Raw genomic sequence first — 27,053 nt, forward strand, 5'->3', positions numbered from 1 at the left:
TCTGCCTAATAAACTACAAAACTAGAGTGAGACAACAGCAAACGCGGAAGAATATACGTATCGTATCATGTTTATATTCGTATTATTCTTATGCCTAATAGTGATATAGTCAGAAATGAAGCACGGCAACTGACTAGATTTTAAATGTAAGATGACTAATTTCTGTGCAGAATTTGATGTACTAAAGAAGCGGCCGCAAAGATTTTCAAACGGAGAAAAATTTGCGCCTAACTCTCGTTCGGAACATGTTCTATCATACGCAGTCTATTATTTGGTTCTTGTTGATCATTATCAAAGAAAGCAGCAGTGTAAGTAACAACAAATAGTCTCTTGCCATTGTTTCGCTAATGAGACGATTCCTCTTTTGTTTTTAAGCGGCGGTAGCGCGCACAAAAGCAAGTCATGCCGCGAGCGGCGACAGGCCGTAAACACGCACTATCAGAATGAGACAAACAATGCACGACACAGTATAGTAATGCATTTTCAGCTTAGAGTTTCGTGAACACCTATAACAAAGAAAACGGCAATTATCAGATTGAAGCAAAATAAGCAATCGATTCAAACCAGACGAAGCACGTGAAAAAGGAAGGGTACCGCTATAAATACGGACGGAGCGCCTGACGCATAGCAATGGCTACCTGGTAAAGCTTAACTGCTAAGCTTACGACTCGAACCAAACTACTGTAGCTGTATCGTCTTTCATTCGATCTAAATTGTGTCTCATATTACAATGGACCAACTTTGTTTCGATTTGGAGGTGCAACCTAAAACTTTTCTCTCCCCTTGAATTTCAAGTCTCAAATTTCAGGTGCGGCTTAGATTCGGGAAATATTTTTTCCTTTATTTCGAGTCTCATTTTTCAGGTGCGGCTTAGATTCGAGTGCGGCTTAGATTCGAGTAAATACGGTATATACCATCGGCTCTGGATGTTGAGTTGAAGCAGTTGTTAGTGGACAGTGTCTGGTGCACCTCGCTCCTACTGCATCTGTTTTTACTTGATTCACTCATTAAGTCCCTAGCTGCTTGGCTGGAATAGTTTCTAATATGTAAAATGACATGATGTCTTTGGGATCATATGTTGAAGTGTGCCATTTAGCTACTAATAATTTTCTCAAAGGTAAAATGTAGCTATCCCCATGCCGTAATCCTATTCCACTCACCTGAAACACGGTGTGTGAAAATTTTCTGCTCAATCTGATAACTACTAAACAATCCCCAAATGCCTAAATTTGGAAAAAAAGTATATGCATTGATTAATTCTATGCAAAAGAGATACATTTTCCTCCAACCCCCACCCCGCCATTTCCATTTTTATTCTAAGTAAAAGTTGTGGAGAAATGTCAAGTTCATTGCAGCAGTTGTTAAAATACATAATGAATCAAATTTTGTTAAAGATATTTTCAAAGTTTCCTGAAAAATGGGAAAACTTTAAAAACATTTGTGCGTTTGTTAGTGTGCACGCAATGCATATTAATGTACAACTTTCTTTGAACTAGCCATTTGAGCAAATAGACATTAAACAGTATTTTTAATTACTATTATTATTAAAGAAAGGATTGGCCAGTAGGATATATTTTACATTTCCAGCAATGACCTGTGAAAGAGCGTGTTTTTCAGTTTCTTTGTTGAGCAAGTACTAAGAGGTAGAAAAGACGAGAACTAAATGTTTGTAAAGGAAGAAGAATCACTTTTGCACCGATTTTTAACCCTTTAGTGCTTCTTGGCTATTGTTTCACCTTTTTTTTTACCTTTGTCAGCATGCAGCATAACTTGCACTGTTTGTCTTAATCACCGTTGTTTCATCATCATTATTTAAAGACAGAATCGTAGTGTTAGAAAATAAGTACCAGAGGTGGTAGAAATTTATGACATGTCAACCTTGCTAATGCTCAGGTCAGTATTCTGAATCAACCTTGCTAATGTTCAGATCAGTATTCCGAAAATTTATCATTGACCCGTCAATAGGAAATACATGAGAAGATGCTTTAATTGCTTCTGATGAAACAGGAAAGAGAGGAAGTAAGTGTATAGGGTCGAGAGTGATGCCAGAAAGAATGAAAAAGGAAAACACATCTTGGATATTCCATGGTCATCATTCCACATACTCACAAGCATGAGCTCCTGGAGGTTACGAAATTAACAGTAGGGAAACTGTTTATCACTTCGGATTGTGATACAAGAGAAGGAATTTGTAATGGTGTCTTGAAGAGTTGCCTGAACATTAAAGCCTACCTTTTGATTAGTTGAAGGCTCTTATTGTGCTTACAGCTGTTCCTGCGGTTCAATATTCACAAGAACAAGAGTTGCTGTAGGATCTACCAGAGCTTTTAGAGTCTCCTTTGATTGCTTGTGCAGCTCCCTCATTTGAGAGCATATCATAGGCATCTTAAGATAAGTTCAATAACAGTAATATTAAGAAAAGTATAGACACCGTAAAGGTGACACATTGAGTCACAGACAGGCACAACGAAAAGACTTTTACGCATTATAGCTTTCGGCCAAAGCCTTACACACACACACACACACACACACACACACACACACACACACAAAACCAAGCACACTTCATGCACACATGACCACTGCCCTATCATCAGTTCTGACCAGAATTCAACACCACTAGGCATTTTCCCTCAGACGCCGCACCTGAAATTATAAGAGATAATCAAATGAAAACAAGACAAGTATAAAAAAACTAAGCAAACTGTTTATTATTACAAAAGTAATCACCATAATTGTTAATACGTTTATCCCATTGAGAGACAAGACACTCAGTGCCTTCACGAAGGAACTATGATTATACCCAGGTGTGCACCTCTTTATCTAAAGCAAATTGCTGACCACAAATCTAATTCTTCAGTGCTGCTAAAGTAAGGAAATCACGTGGGGAACATTGGGACTGTATGGAGGATGTGTAACAGCTTCCTAGAGTGACTTCTGCCCACCTGTTGACAATGCTGTTCCAACTACGCTGCAGCAGCTTCTCTGTGAAGCCCTTATTCATCCTCCATCTTCTCCCAATCTCTCCTCACACAATTTCCATATTTTTAGAATCCTGAAGAACGACATTTGTGGCCATCTTATTTGTTTCAGATGAAGAGATGTACCACTGGCTACAATCATGGTTCTGTAGGCAACCAAAATTATTTTTCCATGAAGGCATTGACCAGCTTGTCTCATAGTGAGATAACTGTATTAATAGTTATGGTGATAACCTTTGAAATAATAAACAGTTTATATACATTTTTTATCTGTCTCATTTTCGTTTGACTGCCCCCTTAGACATCAGCATACAATTATTGCTCTCTTCACTGATTGCTGTTGCTTACTTGGCATCTTCTGCTGGGTAGGTGGGCAGCTGTAAGCAGTGCTTTTGTGACAATTGAGACAGTCATCTCGACGTCAAGGAGGTAGAGACACGATGAGGCATTTATTATTCATATGACTTGGCAAGAACACTATGATGGCAGCTAGCTGGACAACTTGTGTCTCATGATGGATAGATATCTGCACCGGCAGCCCATTGTTGTGTGTCAAGGTCCTGGCAGCTATGTAGCGAGTGAAACAGTGTGACTGCCCTACCTATTCTCTTACTGCCCAGCTAGCATCAGATGTTTTAGTCATGGCAGATCTTATCATGAAATTGTGGCTTTCCTTACAGAGTGAAACTTGGGCTGTTGCATTTCTGACACCAGTTTGTACAAGTGCAAAAGGGAGCGTGTCATCATAGTCATTGTGTGAGTATTGTTTAGGGGTCGTTGAATTATAAAGTGTAGATTATCATGAACAAATAGGAAGTTTATTCCTTCTTCAGAATATGAATGGTCTCACTCACATTGGTTTGTGAAATCTAAGCTAGATACACAGTGGTCATAAGAAAACGTTAATTTCAGTGTTGGAACATGTAATGTCTCTTGCAGCGGTCTCTCCGCGATATTTTCAGAAATTTTATAAATTATATAACTCAGTACATATATCAATCTCTCTTCTTATCTTACCGATTATCAATGCAAAGTAGTTTCAAGCCCAATTATTCCTTGGAGCGTCCATTTACTCCATGGAATAGCTTCTCTGCTATCTATGTTTTCTCTTAGGAAAAGAATGGGGGACTTCTTGCCGATTAGTCGTGAAAGAAGGATGTATATGTATGTATTGTTGAGCTAGTCGCCATCTTGATGAGATTCTGTATGAGAAGGAATTTAATACATGAACTAAACTAAAGTAAGTGTCCAGAATGAAAATTCACTCTGCAGCGGAGTGTGCGCTGATATGAAACTTCCTGGCAGATTAAAACTGTGTGCCCGACCGAGACTCGAACTCGGGACCTTTGCCTTTCGCGGGCAAGTGCTCTACCTTCTGAGCTACCGAAGCACGACTCACGCCCGGTACTCACAGCTTTACTTCTGCCAGTACCTCGTCTCCTACCTTCCAAACTTTACAGAAGCTCTCCTGCGAACCATGCAGAACTAGCACTCCTGAAAGAAAGGATATTGCGGAGACATGGCTTAGCCACAGCCTGGGGGATGTTTCCAGAATGAAAATTGAGCACTTGCCCGCGAAAGGCAAAGGTCCCGAGTTCGAGTCTCGGTCGGGCACACAGTTTTAATCTGCCAGGAAGTTTCGTAGAGTAAATGTGTTCGCGTATTATTTAACTGATTATTATTGACAGTGTCTGCTTACTACGCTGTGTTGCGCGGGATCAGTGGGGAACGTCTGATTTACACTGGACGAACCTGCCGTTTTGTATGCTAAAGATATCCAGTTACTTCAAATAAATAGGCTAATACGGTCTTACCAGCAGATCTCCGGTCTTCCCCATGTGATCTCCAAAAGTTAATAATTATTACAAATGTTTCCAGGAGATCGACTGACAATTTTCGTCGCACCGAGACATCGAAATTGCTTCACTGCCTTATGGAATTTAAGTTAAGCTCAATTTAATCAGGATAGAACAGTATTGAACTGTGTGAATGTGATAAGCCTGCTTTGTCAATGGAAATTTCCTTAATATACACATGTTTTTACTATCCTGACCAGTGAAGCTAAATCAGGCCAGTGTGAGAGGTTTTTAAATTTTAGATCCCACACAAAATATATTAAAAACAAAATCTGAGAAAAAAGGAATGATAAAGGAATTATAATATTTCTAGCTGAAAGGAGGGATCAGAGTGAGTATGCAGCTTGAAAACAATGCTCAGTTGATGGCCATCAGTTAACAAGAGATTTATTACCCACACTTCCTATTGGCTACCAAGAATGTCCACATATGAGCATGTTGTCAGCAGATCCCATTCCACAGGAACAAACAACCTTTGCCGTAGCAACAGACCTACTGGGAACATTGGGCACAGTGAATTATACAGGGGAATATCAAAATGAAAAATTAAAAATAAGATAAATAAATTTAAATACTTATCAAACGGACTTTGTGACCTGCACATTAGAGTCAAATCCCCTATTTGTGATGCAGCAAGCTAGTGAACGGCAAAACAGTGTTTCATTTCTTCACAGATATTTTTTTTCCTAGCAGTTTTTATTGAAATGGGCTTCAGTGATCCTTGTTCCTCATTTTTTAGTTTTTTACCCATCTCAACCGTGAAGGTGTCTTTCCTCCCCCTCCCCCCTCTCTCTTTTTGTCCACATTTCTTGGCAGTTGTTTCTGTGATGATTTCCATTCATCATAAAGTTTTGAATAACATATCAGCACCCTAGTCAGTTCTTCTAGTAGCACTCTGTGCATTTTGCCAAGAACTGCAAGCTTTTGGAATCAATAATGCTGTGATTTTCTTTCTTGTAAGCTTTACAGCTGTATGATTATACAGTAAAACTTCATTAACACGAATCAGGAGTTCGTTTTAAAAAAATTCGTGTTAAGTGAAAAACACAGATTTTAATAAGTATACATGTACAGCAGTACACTAATGTGTAATACACTACTCTATCAGTCATGTTATTGTAGACTTATAACACTATAAAGTGATTGTAAAATCCAAGTACTAACAAATTATGTACGTTACTTTCTTGGAAAAAATTCGGTCATGGTTTGCTGACGTTCATGGGAACAATATTATTTTTTAATTTCACAACCAATTGTAATGATAGCGTCCGTAAACTCAGCAGTGACGTTCGATGTTGAAGTGAACCGTTCTAAACAGTCCAAGGTTGTAAACATCTCCTGACGGGTACGTGGAATGGTATCTGTGTTCTCTTCCTCTTCACTTTCTTCTGATGGTCCTTCTTGCACCTCGATCACAGCTTTTGGCACATTCGATTCCACAGAAGCACATACGGTAACATCGTCGTCTACACTAATGAATTCTTCGAAACTAATCCCAGGGTTCGCAACGTCCGGAGAACTGTCCATTCATCAGGTGAAGTGGCATCTTCTAACTCTTGGACATCTTCAGTGTTGCTATGTCTCCAAGCTCTGTTAAAGCAGTTCCCTATATGATGTGGTGATACTGAGTTCCAGGCTGCTGTGATGACTTTTATTGTGTCAAGCATATTCCAATTTGGGGTTGCACTTTTGTTTTCAGCAGCATGAATTGCAGCTCTTACAAGTCGCTTATGATAAGCTCTCTTTATGAGAGAGATTATGCATTGGTCCAAAGGCTGAAGGCAGCTTTTGGCATTGGGTGGAAAAAACTGAAACTTTATGTTTGACAGGTTCAGATCATGAACGTTATGGGCAGTCTATATGTCCAATGTAAGAAGAACATGTCTATTTTGAGCAACCATTTGACTGTTAAAACGAAGAAACCACTTGCGAAATGATGTGTCATCGATCCACGTTTTCCTGTGGTGATAGTAGATGCAAGGTAAAGTGTCCATATTTATGTTTTTAAAACAACGTGGGTTTCTCGAATTTACCGATAACCCAGGGACAAAACTTCTCACTGCCGTCAGCATTACAGCACAGTACAACAGTCACACGTTGTTTGCTTCGTGCTCCACCGTGACATTTATCACCTTTTATCCCCAGGGTGTGATTTGGAAAAAGATTGTAGAAAAATCCAGTTTCGTCCATGTTAAACACATCACACGATGCATACTTTTCCCTCACTTGGTTGAATTCATGCAACCAACCATCTGTTCCCACTTTCTTCATCAACTTTATTTGCTTCACCACAAATTTGTACAGATGAAATTGAATGTCTCTTTTGCAACCGATACTACCAACCAGCAGAACAACGGAAGTCTTCGATGCCCATATCTTTAGCAATATCATTTGCTTTTGACTAAATCACAGGGCCAGTTAAAGGTATGTTAGATGCACGCATATGATTGAACCATTCTAGCATTAACATCTCGATGTCTTCATACTTGGCAGTACAAAGTTGTTTAGATTTGGCTCCAGAACCTGATGCCGCAGCATTAATAATTTTTTCTCGATTCTTAATAATCGTAGATAAAGTAGATTTAGGTATTCCAAACTGCTCTGCAGTTGCTGTTTTCTTGGTACCACAGTCCAGTTCATCCAGAATCTTAAGCTTTAACTGTACATTTAGAGCTGTCTGTGTCCTCTTTGCCATTTTCGGGTGCTATGGTCCCGGTTGTAACTAGTTTTTATTCAGTATTCCAACTCGATATGGCTGTGACTAACAGAACACCTGTCAAATCTGGCACTGAGTACATTCCTAAATGCTGCTGCACACATTATTGAATGTCTTACGATGTACAACATACTCTGATTGTTGAGGTGATAATCACAGCTACCGACCTACAATACGTTACAAACAAGTCAGCAATAAATACACTCCTGGAAATGGAAAAAAGAACACATTGACACCGGTGTGTCAGACCCACCATACTTGCTCCGGACACTGCGAGAGGGCTGTACAAGCAATGATCACACGCACGGCACAGCGGACACACCAGGAACCGCGGTGTTGGCCGTCGAATGGCGCTAGCTGCGCAGCATTTGTACACCGCCACCGTCAGTGTCAGCCAGTTTGCCGTGGCATACGGAGCTCCATCGCAGTCTTTAACACTGGTAGCATGCCGCGACAGCGTGGACGTGAACCGTATGTGCAGTTGACAGACTTTGAGCAAGGGCATATAGTGGGCATGCGGGAGGCCGGGTGGACGTACCGCCGAATTGCTCAACACGCGGGGCGTGAGGTCTCCACAGTACATCGATGTTGTCGCCAGTGGTCGGCGGAAGGTGCACGTGCCCGTCGACCTGGGACCGGACCGCAGCGATGCACGGATGCACGCCACGACCGTAGGATCCTACGCAGTGCCGTAGGGGACCGCACCGCCACTTCCCAGCAAATTAGGGACACTGTTGCTCCTGGGGTATCGGCGAGGACCATTCGCAACCGTCTCCATGAAGCTGGGCTACGGTCCCGCACACCGTTAGGCCGTCTTCCGCTCACGCCCCAACATCGTGCAGCCCGCCTCCAGTGGTGTCGCGACAGGCGTGAATGGAGGGACGAATGGAGACGTGTCATCTTCAGCGATGAGAGTCGCTTCTGCCTTGGTGCCAATGATGGTCGTATGCGTGTTTGGCGCCGTGCAGGTGAGCGCCACAATCAGGACTGCATACGACCGAGGCACACAGGGCCAACACCCGGCATCATGGTGTGGGGAGCGATCTCCTACACTGGCCGTACACCACTGGTGATCGTCGAGGGGACACTGAATAGTGCACGGTACATCCAAACCGTCATCGAACCCATCGTTCTACCGTTCCTAGACCGGCAAGGGAACTTGCTGTTCCAACAGGACAATGCATGTCCGCATGTATCCCGTGCCACCCAACGTGCTCTAGAATGTGTAAGTCAACTACCCTGGCCAGCAAGATCTCCGGATCTGTCCCCCATTGAGCATGTTTGGGACTGGATGAAGCGTCGTCTCACGCGGTCTGCACGTCCAGCACGAACGCTGGTCCAACTGAGGCGCCAGGTGGAAATGGCATGGCAAGCCGTTCCACAGGACTACATCCAGCATCTCTACGATCGTCTCCATGGGAGAATAGCAGCCTGCATTGCTGCGAAAGGTGGATATACACTGTACTAGTGCCGACATTGTGCATGCTCTGTTGCCTGTGTCTATGCGCCTGTGGTTCTGTCAGTGTGATCATGTGATGTATCTGACCCCAGGAATGTGTCAATAAAGTTTCCCCTTCCTGGGACAATGAATTCACGGTGTTCTTATTTCAATTTCCAGGAGTGTATAATTAGCTTTGTAGCTACATTTCCTACATTCATTTCATTAAAAAAAATTACGCTTTAGAATACTCTTAAGATTGGAAGTTTGTTTTACAGTGAAATTTAATTAGGCTAGGAACTGAAACAGACTTTGTAATTCGCCTTAACCAAAATTCGTGTTAACCAATAAAACATACCATAAGAACTAATGTATTGCTGGCAGGACCAATATTTTTTTCGCGTTAACCATGAGTTTGTCTTATGCGAGTTCGCGCTAACAAGGTTATACTGTAGATGCAAATGCTTATGAATTGCTGGTTTGATGTAGTTTGAAACAATAAATGAAAAATCATTCACGAAGGATGCTTCATAAGTGGTTACAAAATAAGGAAACCAAACACTTAACTTAAAAATACTGATGTTACAAAATAATATTGTGTGAGAGGAATCTTTTGCACATACCATCATAACATGGTATTGAATAAAAGCTAATTGTGATGTGATTAATTTTCTAGCAGTCTTTACAGCTGAAAGTGCATAAACAACTAGACCGTGGGTGGTATCTGAAAGCTGTGGAAACAAATGGACTTGTGGGTGGGATAACATCATTCACTACCAACAAATTTGTGAAAATTTCAGAAACTTCTTTGCCATTGGGTGTCACTTTGAAGTAGTTTGAGAAGCTAAAATTTTTCACAGGTTGGTCTTTTGTTGATTGGAACCAGATAAGGGCATGGGAGTTGAGCTTCTAAAAAGTCAACAAACCAGGGCCATCCTAAAGTACAGCTTGTCAGCAGTTATGTCCACGTATAAGAAGAGCCTTTGATAGTCAACAGAGAGCATCCCCTGAGAAACATACTCTTCATAGTAACAGAGCACTAAATATTTTCAATATTGTTTTTCTAATTGTAAGAATCCAGTAGGACTCACTTCAAAATTTTTACTCCTTCTTCTTCTTCTTCTTCTTCTTCTTCTTCTTCTTCTTCGCTGAAATATTTCTGCTTATACAGGTCATTCACAAAACCTTTTCCAAGCTTCTCTTTTCTCCTACAGTCTGTAGTACAGCATTTCCTTCCATTGCAGTCCTAATCGGTACTCATCATCCTTCATCTGGGCTCTCTGTCTTTTTCTTGGTCTTCCAGTTGGTCTTCTCCCAGGTTTTGTCCATTTTAGAGCTCATCTTGGAAGTCTTTCTTGTCCCATTCTTTTAAGGTGGCCAAGCCATTTAAGCATATTTCTCTTTGTAGTTTCCTTTAGAGGATTGATCTGAAGGGTGTTTTGTATTGTTTCATTCGTTATACTGTCCTTTCTTGTCTTTACTAGGATCCCTTGTTGAAAGTGCATCTCTGTTGCTTTTATTTTCCTCAGATTATCCATTCTACCTACAAAAAGGCATCCAGTGTATATCACTTTCGAAGTATGTGATGCCTCTAAGAATAGGACTCTGTTATGAAAGACAGATACGTCTCATCAGGCAGTGAAATCCAGAGAGCAACCAAATAACCACTGAAATTACCATCCCTCATCTCTAGCAAGGCTGGTGAGTTTTAGGTCTCTTCAATAGACATCCCAAACTTTAGAAAACAGTTAAATTTACATTGACAAATAATACTCCAATTTTTCCCAAATACATAATGACTAGTTACATTGTACTTAAAATGAGTCCTTATATCTCAAACCTTTGCTTCAAATGTCAGCACTGTAAACAAATTTTGCATTTTTAGTATTGCACAATAATCAGTAAAATATTGTTCATGGGCATTGCTACTTGATATTAGTTAAGTTACACTGTAAACTTGTAGTTGGTGTGAGCACGTTTAAATGCAAGAGAAAGTAATTAAAAAAGGTATGGCTTTATTTATAATAGAGATAAAAAACGGTAACGCATTTGTTCACTATACAGTTTACACTCATATTGATTGCATTTTCAGATGAAGGTGTCGACTAGTATGTTACCAAGAAGTAGTGTGTGGAAATCTCTGTTGACCATGGTGGAATACATGTTTAATACATTCTTGGCTATTATGACAAGAAGTTCTTTCGTTGGTTGCATTGAGAAACTAGTATTCTCCAGTTAGTGGCCAGGCAGCTATAAGGTGACTTTTGTTACTGAGCCACAGGTGATAATTTACTAAGTATGATACACAAATTAAGTAATAAGCAACAAAAGTTAAATTTCTTTAATATGGTAATGGGAAGAACAGGATGAAATTCAAACATTGATATCGCTAAAAGAACAGTTTATTGTATAATGAAAGTGTTAAACAGTAGACATCTGCGTAAACAAGAAGATGAATGTAGCAGCACAGATTCCAGACTTACTAAGCATACAGGCACAGTAACTATGGGAATGTATGTGTGCATGTTTGTGTGTGTGTGTGTGTGTGTGTGTGTGTGTGTGTGTGTGTGTGTGTGTGTTGGGAGAGGATCTGGTGAAAATTGTGTTATAGTATTCAATGTCTTGAAAGTGCTGAGTTATTGCCAATTATCCAGGCAATATAGATATTAGCTGTCCAAGCTCTGAACAGTAATTATCTACTGTTTATCGTACTAGTGGGGTAAACCAGTTCATCACATAATATTTTTTGACAGAAGATGTGTGCTTATCAGCCAAGAAGACAGAAACAGTTGCAAGTCACCTGAAATACAGATTAATTCCAACAACAGTCTGTAGTGAAACCAAAGTGTTCAACAGTAAATTTGGTAACTGACCAAATGTTATAATGTTGAATATTGGTCTGCTTCCTTTCTTCTTCTTCTTCTTCTTCTTCTTCTTCTTCTTCTCCTTCTTCAGTCAAACTAAATAGTAGTGGATATGTATCTAAAATAATGGTGATGCATTGTATTTTTCACTGTTTTGTCAGTAAACGTTTTGTTCTTCCTTTCGTTTCAGGTTTCAAGCATAGAACAGGAGTTAAATTACCTCCACAAATTGAGGCACCCCAATTTAATTCACTATCTCAACATGAAATATTCCCAGGAGAAAGACTGCCTCATTATTTATGTGTTACAGGTAGGTTGAGAAGCGAACAATAGTTTCTGTAGGTACTTCACATAAATTAAAAGTATGGGTGTTATAATAAAATAAAAACCATGTTGTACATGCGACAGTTGCTGTGAAATGATCCAATATATTTCCAAGCTTATGAAGAAATAGATTCCTGTGTGAAACTACTAACAATCGTTAACTGAATAGTAGGTGAAGCATGTCACATATGAAATTACTAATGATAAAGCGGAGACACACCATTGTAACCTCTCCTCTTTTCTTATCTTCTCAGAGGATCTCAGTGCTAATTGCAGAATTAGTAATTATCTTGTTGTGGCTTACTGCTGGTGTGTCAATATTTTGCTGTTTCCCCTGTGAGGAACAGACAGATTTTATGATAACTAGCTGCAAAAATCTGAAGTGTTGTGTTGTGTGTATATCTCCTGCTTTTGAAGAAATCTTCTCAGTTTATTATCCAAGTAAACATTCTCCTTTGGCAGTGTTTCAAATCCCTCATCATCGTCGTCATCATCATCTGGCAAAGGAGATCTAAACTTTTTATAATGTTTCATATATTACATGGTTGGTAACCCAAGGAGATTTCTTCTGTGGATTTTCCTAAAAAAAGTCTGCTTTCTTGTATAATCCCTCTGCATGCTGTAAAACCTTACAGATCATATATTTCCCCATATGTAAAGTAGTTTCTTCTCACTGACTGAGCTGCAGCACATACGTCAGTTTTCATTAAACAATCTAGGGGAAAATTATGGGTACCAGATCATACACATTTCCCTTATTCCAGATTTAGCACCAGTGGACTTACGTCATTCACTTCATCATGAAGGAGCCATGTTATAAGCATTTCTCCAGAGAAAGATATTAACAGGTTAACAAGATATTTGTTCAGTAAGGAACAAGGTCACCTCTGTGATGATTGAAGCAACAACATAATATTCCATTCTATTGAAATTTCATCCTAAAGGTGCATTGTCCAAGGTGCACCTCTTGCCTGCAACTGCATCTGAGCCTGACCACCTTTTGTCACTCAGGTATACGATGATGTACCCACCACTCAGCCACAGTCACCCCCATTTACCAAGGAGAGGCTCCAGCCACAGCCATGTTGAGCAGTCGGCAGCAGGATGGAGAGAAGCATGCCTTAATTGGATTTGACTTTGAAGTACTTAGTTATTTTACTACAAATAGGAAAAGGTGAAATGTTAATGCTATTGTGGCTCCTCAACAGAAGGAAGAGGAGGAGGAGGAGGAGGAAGAAGAAGAAGATTAAGGGTGTTTTGCACCACATTACTCTGGAGGTTCTTATAACATTTTGATTAACAAGCATTTTGTAAATGATGACAAAAATTTCAAACTTCGTTTTAGATTTAGTGTCAGTCAGTTTTGCAACTTACAGAGAGCGATATACAGAAGAAATATGTGCATCTAGTTCAAGAAACCCTCCAGTGCAACTAAAAAACTTTCAGTGGCACTAATTTTCTTCTTAGGTCCACAGATTTTTATCTACAATTATTTAAAATAAGATATTTCTCTTTGTTACGGTTGTAATGGTGTATCAAACTCATAACTTTTTACACATGGTGGAATGTGAAGTAATTCCAGTTTCTTATTAAAAGTGAATGTTCCCAGATGGTGATTCAGTCCCTTCCTGTTATTTGCTGTCACATTTATTGTTGGAGGTGAAGACAGTGAAAAGGTTTGGGAGAAAACTGTTTCTTAACAATCTTGCATATTTAGATAATAGCTTATGCGTAGCACTGAATCACTATGACAAAAGTCATTATTTATTTTTACTACCACAAACAGATTTACAGCAACAAAGAGAGAGAGAATTCAATGTAAACCATGTTTGTTGAAAGTCAAGTTGCTTTTAAGAAACTTACACGATGTAGTAAAAATTAAATCACACTTGCATTTTCTTTTGTCATCCTTTTAAGATTGGCAGTCTCAAATAATTTCAGTTTGTTCTCGCATACTCTTATTAAACTTCTCATTTTTGAGTTGTAAATCCGTCACTAAATTCTGCACGTCGTGCCCTGATCACTCATCTTCTACCTCTTATGTGAATGAGTATTTATGTCGCTGGGATTAGGACCTTCATTTACGTTCATGGGAGGTGTGCATTCATCTGAAACAGTTCAAACTTGAACAGATTAAGTGATTCAACTTCGGTATTGTCTCAGAATTAGTTGTTAAGTTTGAAACAATACTGTTGTTGTTTTCTTCTGTCTGAGATACCCAAATATTGGAGACAGATCTGCAGCAAAATATTTCTTGCTGCGGTTCATTAACCTTCCCTCTGCAACATACTTGTCAAAATGACCTGAGAGTGACAAAAACATGCATGCATTAGTGGCAGGTGGTGGGAGAGGCTTGTGGCCTTGAGTAGCCAGTCTGTCTACAGCTGTGGACATGGTGGGACCTTTATCAGAGGTGGGTGAACATTTATTATTCACAAATAGTGAAAAAAAATGTGAGCCAGGTCAATATGATGCCACATCCTCGGTAGAAGATGAAGAAGTCACAGGGAATAATTGGTGGCATTGCATAGCAGATCCACTAGATCAAGAAATTTCAAGTAAGGTGATAGCTATTAAGGTGAAAAATTATCGTGTACAGCATCAGAGTGACAGATCATGTGGATGGTGACAAGTTTCTTTGCTCAGTCCAGCTATAGAACAGTGATGTTACATTCCTGACAACACTATGTGGAAGGCCTTTGTCACATAACTTCCATTGCAGTACTGTTGGGCTTCCCATGCAGAAATAGCTTACCGGATCTGTGGAACCTGCTTGAGGACCGTGGGTCCTCATACAAAATGGAAGAGGTGATCAGATTCCAATATTTCTCCAACTACACTGCCTGGCATTTGAGTGGTGCAGCACATCTGCATCAGTGTTTGCTTGTTGAGTTGTCCAGTGTGAATTCAAACCCTGCTACAGCCACGATATGGAACATAAGTCATTCCTACAGTCAGTTGTAACATTTGATGCACCATTTATGATTCACTGTGTTGTAATGTGAATTAAGAATGAATGACACATAGAATTCCCATATGTGGAGGCCAGATTCCTATATTATAATTAGACAGTTCCTCTGGAGACTCGCAGATGCAGTGCAGATTGCTGCAGGTTGGTGTGGTGGAATTTGCGGTCAGTTAATGCATCTTTACAAATATCGTGAACCTGTGAGAAATGTCCTGAGAGTGCTTTCTTTCTCAATAATATGTCTTGAGAATTGAAGTGAAATAATAGTGGGTTCTTGTGGTAGACCTGCTTCAAACAGCTTCATTTACTATCTGTCACCCTGATGCTGTTCATAATAAATCTTACCTTATTCAATCATAATGGTCACCTCATCGTAGAGTCTTGATGCAGTAGACTCAGTTCCATTATTTCTAATTATGAGACATCATTTCCATTTGCTGTAAAGAGTGCACAACTACTCCAACTTGCTGCAAACTAACATAACCACTCTTAACAAACTCTTCTGTTGTCTGCTTCTTTCGTAAGCACATACAGTTGAGGGTATACAGATCGCTATGCTACTACTCTCATATAGCTAAGCTTGTAACAGTAGCTCTCCTTCAGACATTTAATAACAGAATAGTCAGTAGATTACAGATTATCTCTTCTTCTGTTTCTGGACATCTCTGCCTCTGTTTCTGGACATGGCCATTGTTACCAGCACCACTTTTCTCCTTGAGTTCCAAGGAACCGCTAACCTGGAGCTTCGAAGCATAAGTGGGCCTTCACAGCAGGTGGACATGTGCAGTTGTGATGCCCCGCCTTGCTGGTGTTTGGAGGATCCTCTTTCCTCATCTGCATATACACCACAAAGAGTGTGTATAGTTGGCTGTCCCACACGTGCTAACTACTTAAAATACCTTTTTAATACTCAAATATCTTTCATCAGTTTATGAGATAATAGAAGAACTTGTTACTCTGAAGAATCTCATGTTGCACTAGAGTGTGCATCCTGTGACATACCTATATCCTTACATGTTAAACGGATAATTGCCCCCAGCCTCTATAAAATTAAATGTTATGTGACAAGCTGAACATTTGCGTTACTGCTTCCAAAAAAATGTACTCCCCTTCCCTTTCGAATGTGTGTGAACTACTGGTAATTTGCTCCAGTACAATTAGTGGTAGACTGATGCAACATGGGGCTGGAAACACACATCTCTCTCTCTCTCTCTCTCTCTCTCTCTCTCTCTCTCTCTCTCTCTCTCTCTCTCTCTCTCTCTCTGTTGTGTGGTCTTGTTTATGCAATGGGAAATGAAATGGTCGTGTGGCATTTTTGGCCGGAAGTGCAAGTCTTTTTATTTGATGCAACCTCAGTGACTTGTACATCAATGATGAGGAAATGACGGTGAGGACAACACAACATTGTCTCCCACTTGGCATAACTTTTGTTTTATGATATATGTGATATGGGAAAGTGCATTATTGTGAAGCAGCACCTCCCCAATGGCGGTTTCTGGCAGGTATGCTGCCCCAACCACATTTTTCATTCTCCATTATCCTTCGGCAACGAAGAAACAGATAACAGCATGTTGGTCCTGTTTGGACACAAGTGGTAATATCACTATAGTTCATGTTTCGACATTTATCACGTGCACTTCAGAGGGACACAAATGTCGCACTAATCCCTTGCCTGCATGTCAGTGCTTACATACCTGCATCAGAGTCGCACTATGTTGCACATGTAACAGCACCCTCAAATGGAAACTTCTTTATCACACCTTATAGTGAAGCATTACATCAGCCCCCCCCTCCCCCCATGCCATCAATCCCCCTCCCCTCTCCCTCCATTTATTTTCTTTGCCACTCTAATATTTAGATGGCTACTCTACATGAAGCCAACACCCACCACAGTAGTCCAAGTGTGTATGCCAACTAACCTTCAGGTGTAGAAGAGATTGAAAGAATGTATCACAAAATAAAGAAACTTATTCAGATAGAGGAGATGAAAATTTAATTTGGTGCATGACTGTAATTCGAGAATATGAAAAGGAAGAGAAGGAAAAATAGTGGGAGAACATTAACTGGGAAAAAGGAAAGAAAGAGGAAGCCACCTGGTAGAATTTTGCACAGAGCATAATTTGATCATTGCTAACAATTGGTTGGAGAATAATGAAAAAAGATTGTATATATGGAAGGGACCTGCAGATGCTGTAGGTTTTCAGATTGATTATATGAAACTAAGAGATTCCAAAACAAGATTTTAATATGTAGGACACTTCCAATGGCAAAAGTGAACTCAAACCTTAATTTATTGGTTATAAACTGCAGACTAAACCTGAAGAAATGCCAAAAAGATGAAAATTAAGGAGAAGCAGCCTGAATGAATTGAAGGAACCAGATGATGTTCAAAGCTTCAGACGGAACATTAGGAAACATTGGAGTGAAACAGAGGGAAGGACTACAGTACATGATGAGCGAGTCGCTTAAAGATTGATATGGAAGGTAGCAGTGAATCACATAGATGAAAATACAAGGCCTATAGAAATTCCTGGATAACTCAAGAGATATTAAACTTAATTGATGAGAGGAGAAAATACAAAAATGCTGCAAATGATGTAGGCAAAAGCGTGGTGTACAGACATTGGAAAAAAGATTGACAGAGTGTGCAAAATGGCTGTGCAGGAATGGCTATTAAAAATATGCAAGGCTGTAGAAGCAAGAACTGCAAGATAGATAGACATTGCCTATAGGAAAATTAGAGACAACTTCAGAGAGAAGAGAAACAATAATATCAAGAACTGAGATGACAAGCCACTGCCAAGTCAGGTATGTCCAACAGAACAGACATCAGACACATTTAGTATATCTGTAAGCATGACTGCTCCGGTATCCTCAATGCAGATGCACAATAGGGTCCGAACCTCTTGCAGGAATATGGGAAATGCTGCAAGCGAATGAGGTAAATGAACTGGGACACTACTTAGTAGAGCATGTGACAAGTTGAGACTTTGGGCCAGTTGTGAAGCATGCTCAGATAGCTGAAGCAGTTGAGACAACCACTTGGGTAAAGAGGGAAATGTGGTGTCTAGTCCCAGTCTCGCACAACTTTTCAAATTTCACCATTGAATTATTTCAGTGCCCAATTTAATTTGGTGGGTGACTGTACTTTGAGAATGTGAAAAGGAAGAGAAGGAAAAATAGTGGCATCAGTACTTCCCTCGAAATACCAATAGTATATATTAATCAGCAAGACAAACTTCTTATCCAGGCGTAGAAAGAACTAACATGGTCACGTGACCAACTCACAGTTGCATTCCAATTCAGATTTGTGCATTTTCTTACCTTGTACTGTGACACGATAAAAGATCACAAAAAGAAACTTGCTGTTAACGTAAGTTAATTTTATTGACAATAAGAACAAGAAAAGTCTGATAGTACAGACAGAGAGGGTGATAGGATGTGCAAGTAATTGTTGACATGTGAAAGTTAAGTAAGTAAATAATGTGCAAATTGCGGATGTAGCGACATGATACTCAGTGGAGAAGGAGTGAGGAAAATGCTGCAACTCATAAAAAGTAAAACACCTACAATAAATATTTTGTTTATGATATTGCTAAAAGTGTTATAAGGCAGCAATTTCTGTGATATTATGAATAATACAAGGAAATCCATCTCCATTGCACAGAACTGGACTTCCAGACTAGCCTAAACACTTTGAGAAAAACTGTTCCATTTATGGGAGTTGATTTGAAAAAGTAACATAATGAAAATGTCATAATGAGCAGATGAGAGATATTTGCTAAAAGAACAAACTCAATTAGATCTTTAATTAAAAATAAAGCATAGGAATTAAAGTGGCCAGGGTTTATTTAGACAGCTGTTGATTCATAAGCACTACACTGTGAATTCTTGTGAATGCAAAGTTTTGTTTTGTGTGCACTTCATTTTTGCAACAACACTAGAACAACTTCAGAACATGAAGTGGAAACTAACAAAATTAGAAGTGCTTACTAACAAAATTAGAAGTGCTTAGAGACAAGGAAAGCCAAACTTTTATTTTAGCATAAATTAAGGGCTACCATCCATCTTCTCATTATTACATTGAGGAAAGTTTACAAGACAGTTGTTCCCTTCATACTTCCTCCAAACTATCTAGACCTAAATCCTATAGAACTGGTGTGGAAACTTGCAAAGAATGGCATCTGTAGTCATAATATGTCAAGCGTATCACTCTTTCACATAAAAAATACAGTTGATGCTTTTGCTGCTAATAACTGAATTTTGTGTTACTTATCCTAGTACAAGCCTTTCAACGTAACGCTACCTCGGTGATGTGTGTGTCCATTCTGCTGGTTTTATAATCAAACATCTTTTCAGCTGTCGGCACAGGGCTGAATGGACCTCCTTACACACCATTCCATCAGAGAAACATTTGAAATGGTCACCAGAAATCAAACCTGGAACCTCGACATTACTATCCAAATAAGTTAACCACTTGATCACACAGTCATTTTGCTTTTGCTGCTGTGACACGAGCTTTTACTGTTGTGAAAATAAAAGACTAGAGGAGAGATATATTGACAAAAAAGGAATTTGCCATAAATTCTAACAAAGAGTCGACATTATCAATCGTATTGAAATAATGGGACAAATCAACAGACACAGCTGGGGAAAGTAATGACATCACCAGCAATGGTAGTTATATCGATATTGCCAGTGAGGCATCATGAGCAGCCAAAGTGAGATGGACTGTATGCCTTGTTTTATTCTTGTTCTAAATGGAAACTTCATTCTGTTCCACTTGCAGATATGTAATGTGTGACATCACTCCACTTGTGAGAGTCCTGGAGTGTGCACCATTACTACCTCCCCTCTCTGCTTCTTGAGTGTAAATGCTATGGTGTTGCCTTGCTGACCAGGTAACCAGTTCACTTTGCTGTGTAATGTATCATCATCATCATCATCACGATCATGATCATCATCAACAACACAACACAACACAATTATTACCCCCCACCATACCACGACCACCACCTTGATTTTATAGCAGCAGCAACGATGACAACAAGAAGTAGTACTACTACAAAAATTATGTACAGGGTGGAGAAAAATTATGTCATGAAATTTTAACCCTGGGTAGCTGATGCCAGTAGGAACCAAAATTACTAATGTTGTGTAGGTCGACAATGCACCATTTTTAAACTATGGAAACTTGGCACCACATACTCCGATTGGCCATGGGATTGCCCTATTTTCGTTCATTGGTTGATGGGCAGTGCTATGGTTGTCTGTTCACACATACAAACATCCCTGGCCCCTTCACTGCTTCAACATGATACGCACACGTCAGATAGGTCTTGCTGTTTGTCTCCACCTCACGTCAGAGGCATCCGGCAACCCACGGCCAATCGGAACGCGTGGGGCCAAGTTACCGTAGTTTAAAAATTGTGCATTTTCGACTTAACACAACATTAGTAATTTTGATTCCTACTGACATCAGCTATCCAGGGTTAAAATTTTGTGACATAATTTTTCTCCACCCTGTGTATATGGTGTCTGTTCTACGAAAATTATGTTGCAAATATGATACTACACGCTGCTAGGGTTACTTTGGACAAAATGTCGATCCCTGACCTCAGAGCACAGTTAAGTAGTATATCGTCATCATGTTTCTACATTTAATTTCTCTTCACTTACCGTTATTGGATTGCACCTAGTGTCTGTGTTCTCCCTGTGTAATAGACTGAACATGCTGTTGGGTTCAACAGTATCATGCTCACTCCAGACTGCAAGGCAACTAATCAGAGCACATCACATATCTTTCACTGTGAACCATTGATTTATCTCATTTATAAATGTGCCTAATTCCCTTCACTGTTATGATACTGGGCCAAGCGATCACATATTTACTGGACCTTAATTATGTTGGAAACAATAACTTTTGAAGCAGGCTTTGCTATATTTTCAGCTTGGGCTCATTCCTGTAGGAGATGACCAAGCATGCCGATTTCATCACAATCACATGTGGTGATTGCTGTCCTGCCAATTCTGTTCACATATGTAGGACATAGACTGTGTCTGGAGAGATAGTGGACCACTGCTAGCTGAAGCTATAAGTTTATATCAGTAAGAAACTGAAACATTCTGCTTCCTGTGTCTGATGAATCCCACCTCTATTGCCATTCCGTAAATATTACATTATTTTTTATCAATAAATTAGTTGTTCCTTACACAATAATTTTTTGAATTTTTTGTTCCATTTTTTTTCTTCTTCCAATAGATTGCTGCCCTTTTTCTTATTTGGGTGTCCAGGAATATAGATTCAAGGATATGATTTTGATGTCATCTGTGTACTTTTATCACCACAGCAGCTGGTTTGACAGGACAAACCTGTAGGACCACAAGGGCATCCTTTGGTAGTACATGTGTTAACTATTGATACAGGACTTGACAGTGTCACATATTGGTCTCTAAATTTATCCAGTAGACAGTAGTGTAACATTCTTGAGCAGCCCACTTCCCTTCTCGTTCTAAAGGATAAAGGATACTGCAAGCTAATGAAACAGCATTATATCTATCATTATACCTATTACATCCCTATAGCCTCCACTCATCAGTTTCCAGTTCCTTTGTCCTGTCACTGCCTCCTATTTCATGTCCCCACATCACCTTCAGCATGTGCCACTCTCCACTGACTCCAATAACTGTACATCACACTCCTAGCTTGTGCATCTGCTACCCCTCCCTCCCGCATTCTGACCTGGCAAACTGGCGGCCTCCCTCTGTACCGCTAGCCACCTAACTGCAGCCCCTCTCCCTGCTTCCCATCCCTTTCTCCCCCTACCCACTCCACACAACACAACCTCCACTTGTTAATTGGGTTGCCCGTACATTTCCTCTTTCTGAATCAGTATTGGGTGTTACTTAATCATATGAGAATCCCGTGGCACTTTAATCTGTTGATTACTCCTGCTACTCCTTTCTCTCTCCTGCATTCTGAGCTGGCAAACTGGCTGCCTCCCTCTGAGCTACTATGCACCCAACCCCAACCCCTACAAAATTAATCTATTGATTAATTTTTTTTTTTTTTTTTTTTAAACTGTACCCATAACATTTATTTGGCAGATAGATCAGATAGATCGGCATGATTTTGGTACTATGGGATCCTTTTTTTTTATATAGAATGCCTACTTTTTGCTGCTTCCCATAATATTGGGAAACATCATAGGGACTTGCGGAGTGTACCACTTCTTGTGGCATGCCTTCTGGAGATGGAGCTCTGTTCTTTTTCATTTGCATGTGATTTCAGCCATCTCTCTGTCTCTGTGCATGATTAATGGCAGCTGTAATTTACTAAGTATCCTTCAGCTTGTTTCTTAGTGTTCTGTGAAAATTGGTGCCATCTTTTTTGTTGTCATTTGGAAGAAAAACTTGAAAGAGAATGCCAGCAGCAGCATCCTGACATTTGTCGTCTTTCAGCCTTCTGTCTGGATTCTGAGTAGAATAGGAAGGGTTCTTATTTTCTCAGTAATAATTTTATAGTGTATACCCCAGTGATCTACTATCTGACAGACCTTATCACAGATTTGTACTATTCTTACGGTTGCCTGGATTGCATCAGTCTAAGATTGTCATCACACAAAGTGCCTTGTATATTCTTCTCGCTTTCTTAATATGTTTTCTAAGTTCTGAGCTGCAAGGTATCAACTTGTTTCATCAGTGGAAAAAGCCTTAATATTCAACAATTTGAAGTATTTTTCATGAACATTATTTCCCACTTCTGTAAGGACTGGGGAAACACATTCAGTGTACAAACTCACTGTTTGTTTTTATGAAGTTTCTTAAGATTTTTTTGTAAACCCTCATTGCCACTTTTGTAAAGGCCTTGTCACTACTTCTGTGGAAGCCAAGTTGCCATTGTTGTTACGGTAGGCTGAGTCTGTGAGTTTGTGAAACGGCTTCTGGTGCAGTACACCACTAAGACAATTTCTCTGTGCCTCTATTACACAGCTATGCCCCAGTGTCAGGTAACAGGGTAGGAGATCGAAGGTTCTACAACACTCCAACAAATTAGTAACAAAGCCACACAATGAGTTAAAAGGTTTACATATCTTTGTGACATGTTGAATAATGAATACTGCATGAAACATAACACAAAAAAGGCCCTCAATGGCTAATTGAAAATAATCATTGGTAGACTTCACAGGACATAGCCAATGCAATTTACAACTGACTGTCTGCTTCTAAGAGTTTAGTGAACGATGTCCTTTGCCTAAGTCTGCCCTGGACAATGATCTCTAACCAAGTGGGTGAAATCCGCTCTTCTATCTTCCAAGTGGGCTTCTGTCCATTGTTGTCCAGTCATTGGCGGATTGTACTCTGTTGGAAATTGGCTGAGGCGAGGTCGACATCATCATCCACAGTGCAGTCCATGGCGCTGGTGGAACTCAAGCCATATTTATGTTCTTATGACAGCTTCTGTAATTCGTGTTGCACTGTCACACAGAGCAGTGCATTCAACTGTGCTATTTGTACCAACTGTGTGATAGGTGTGGAAGTGACAGTGGGGCTGTGGTCTCATTACTCACACTTTTTGTAAAGTTGTTCTAAATCAATTCTACTTCTCTGCTTTTGCACACTTTTTAAATTAATCCTGTAAGCTTATCTGTGCAAGTTGAAAGGTACACCCTGTTTTAGCTGAATTCTGTCTTTTAATTCTGGAACTAGATAGGTAATTTTGCTAAATTGATTAAATAGGACTGGAAAGTGACGTCTCAAGATTTGAATAGGCTGAAGTTCTGTCTGTGTGCAAAGTTTTGTCCCACATGTGTCTCTAGGCCAACAATGAGAATCAACTGCTTTGTTGGCCAAGAGTGCTTAGTGTGTACAGGCAGCAAATTGGAACCAATCAAGTGGTTGACCTTTGTTGCATTTCTGATTGCTGGCAGTAGCATCAAATCATTGGTGGTGGGTTGGGACCCCTCTCCTAGTATGGACATTGCGTCGAATGTTCATTAGTTCAGTAGCAATTTGCTGTGTCTGTTGAACAGGTGTCTTTTATTGTGTTTAAAAATACTGGAGTATGGAGTGGAATACAGATGCAACGTTAAAGCTGACAGTTTTATCACTAACAGGAATGTTTATGGGACTCTACAAACTGTGATTATAAAAACAAATTGAAAGGATGAGATGCATGGAGGGAAATAAATGAGTTGTTAGAAAGTAATGTGCTCGATTTGAAAAAGAGAACTGAGACCATTATTGACATTTTTTGCCATGAGTGCCAAAGGCAGACTAATAAAACTGGGTGTGTTGCTGGTACCCAGTAGTTAAATATCTCAGAGTGACCATTAATCTTTCAATTGCAGGTACAGCTCTCCTAATAAAAGTGACATCTTTGGCTATTTTAGTGCCTTTGCAATTTAATAACAATTCAAAATCTGTAGGGTCTTTTTTTTCTGGAAAAAATATGAATCAGCTCCCACTCCAGTTCATATTTAAGGTCAGACATATTTTTTTCTTATGAATTTGAACATGCTCTGCACTTTACAAAAGAGAGGTCAGAGGTCATCTGCCAGTGTTATTTCTTCTTCTTCTTCTTCTTCTTCTTCTTCTTCTGAAGGTGGTGGTGGTGGTGGTGGTGGTGGTGGTGAGCTTCTTGCAGTAAAACAAATGTTGCACATGCAGTGATTCTAAATCACCTTCTTCCCTCATATTGCCCAATGAAATTGTAAATCCTGTGGACGCATTAGTTCAGCCCTCCTCTGGTAAGTTCTCAATGTTGGTGCCTTGCTTATGTGAGGTGGACATCTTGTCTATACCAGAAGTCAGAAGTATTAACTCCTGAGGATGATGATGATGTATGCTGTCAAAGGTTAGAGAATCTTATCTCAGCTGACATGGATTTCAAACTGAGAACATCTTATCCAAAGACAGATGTAGCATGATATTCTGTGTTTTCTTGTCACTTCAAGTTGGCTTCAACATAATGATTTCAGTGACATCTACTTATTGGGTTTCTGTCATTCAAGAGCCCCAGTTATAACAAGGATAGTAGAAGCAAGAATTTAGTGCTGAATGATTCAGAAAAATGTCAAATTGTTTGTCAGGAAAGTCTTTGGCATCTCATGAATATTTACTCTTTATCATATTCAAGGATTAAAAATGAGGTAGGTTGTCCAAATATGGTCTGATTACTGGTCAATGAAGGAGACACAGTAACAGTTATGACAAAATCCTCGATAATGTGTTGTACATGTAGTCACCTAAAGTTGTTTGTGGTGCAAATGGTAGTAAATACTTTTGGAATAAATGAACAAATGGTGTATTACTTTGGTTATAGCTCAGTACATCACAGTAGCAGCCCTTTTAAGATATGTGCATGACACAGATATTTGCTTTTAATTTGTTATTATGTAAATCCTCATCTGACAATTTACTGCGCTTTTTGATGTACCATAAAAAATAATTTTTCTTATATTTAGTTCATAAAAATTGAGAGCAACATTGATGAATCAACCTTGCTCAGTGGTAAGATTAAAAGTAATCAGTTTTCCCTGTCACTAAATTAAATGTTACTTTTGTTCACAGGAGTTTGTGTATGGGTGGAACTTATCATTATACCTAACTGAGAATCTTCCAGTTGAAGGTGACTTGTTGAGGCATTTGTCCAAAGGTGTACTTGAAGCTCTTGCCTTTTTGCATCAGAACAATGTTGTTCACAAAGACCTCAGAGACACAAGTGTATTCATTGACAGGACAGGTATGAGAAGAATATGTTAAATTATTTTGTTTTATATTTTTTGTCGGTTTTCTTGCTGGCAGTATTGTGATACAGATGAGAAAGAATTGCTGAAACCATTAATAAGCTAAGAAATGAATGTGTGTGGATAAAAATATATTGAGGGCATATGTGGACTTTCCTATGGGAACCATAGATACAGAAATTATTTTCATTCTGTTTACAGAGGTAGATCCTTTATGGTGTCTACCATTGGATGAACTGTGGCCCGAGTGACCTGCCCTTCTTTTTTAACATTCCACTGTCTCTCCTTCTCTCCTGCTGCAGAAGGATCTGTTAACCCAAAAATAAGTCCTGATATAAACATTCTTGCCAGTATATGTATACTCTTACTTTTGTCATGAACTCCAGTAACTATCGACGCTGACGATCTGTGACAGGTTTCTATCCCTTTTTCTTACAAACTTTATCATTAAGATTCTGGTCTAGAAGTTCAGCACTATCTACATCAACTTCTCAAAGCACTTGGTTTGCACCAAAAATCGTCACAGGGACATCCTCTTGTGGCAGGGGTAAGATACAGGAAGCGAAAGGCTATTTACAATTTGTGCAGAAACGAGATGGCAGTTATGAGAGTCGAGGGGCATGAAAGGGAAGCAGTGGTTGGGAAGGGAGTGAGTCAGGGTTGAAGCCTATCCCTGATGTTATTCAATCTGTATATTGAGCAGGCAGTAAAGGAAACAAAAGAAAAATTTGGAGTAGGAATTAAAGTCCAGGGAGAAGAAATAAAAATTTTAAGGTTTGCTGATGACATTGTAATTCTGTCAGAGACAGCAAAGGACTTGGAAGAGCAGTTGAATGGACTGGACATTGTCTTGAAAGGAGGATATTAGATGAAAGTCAACAAAAGCTAAACAAGGATAATGGAATGTAGTTAAATTAAGTCTGCTAATGCTGAGGTATTAGATTAGGAAATGAGACACTTAAAGTAGTAGATGAGTTTTGCTATTTGGGAAGCAAAATATTTAAGTGTTGGTAAGTCCTTTCTGAAAGTATTTGTATGGAGTGTAGCCATGTATGGAAGTGAAACATGGACAATAAACAGTTTAGACAAGAAGAGAGTATAAGCTTTTGAGACTTGGTGCCACAGAAGAATGCTGAAGATTAGATGGGTTGGTCATAT

At 39.5% G+C, this 27,053-nt stretch overlaps 1 protein-coding gene across 1 annotated transcript in view; it reads left to right on the plus strand.

The window, feature by feature from the left end:
- LOC126177132 (eIF-2-alpha kinase GCN2) overlaps positions 1-27,053 on the plus strand; it is a 317,728-nt gene that overhangs the window by 132,577 nt on the left and 158,098 nt on the right. Inside the window, exons 9-10 of the mRNA XM_049924405.1 lie at positions 12,046-12,165; positions 25,720-25,891. Of these exons, the coding sequence (XP_049780362.1) occupies positions 12,046-12,165; positions 25,720-25,891 (292 nt within the window). The remainder of the gene's footprint in view (positions 1-12,045; positions 12,166-25,719; positions 25,892-27,053) is intronic.

Source organism: Schistocerca cancellata, chromosome 1, assembly GCF_023864275.1.
Source record: "Schistocerca cancellata isolate TAMUIC-IGC-003103 chromosome 1, iqSchCanc2.1, whole genome shotgun sequence".
NCBI classification, from domain to species: Eukaryota; Metazoa; Arthropoda; class Insecta; order Orthoptera; family Acrididae; genus Schistocerca; species Schistocerca cancellata.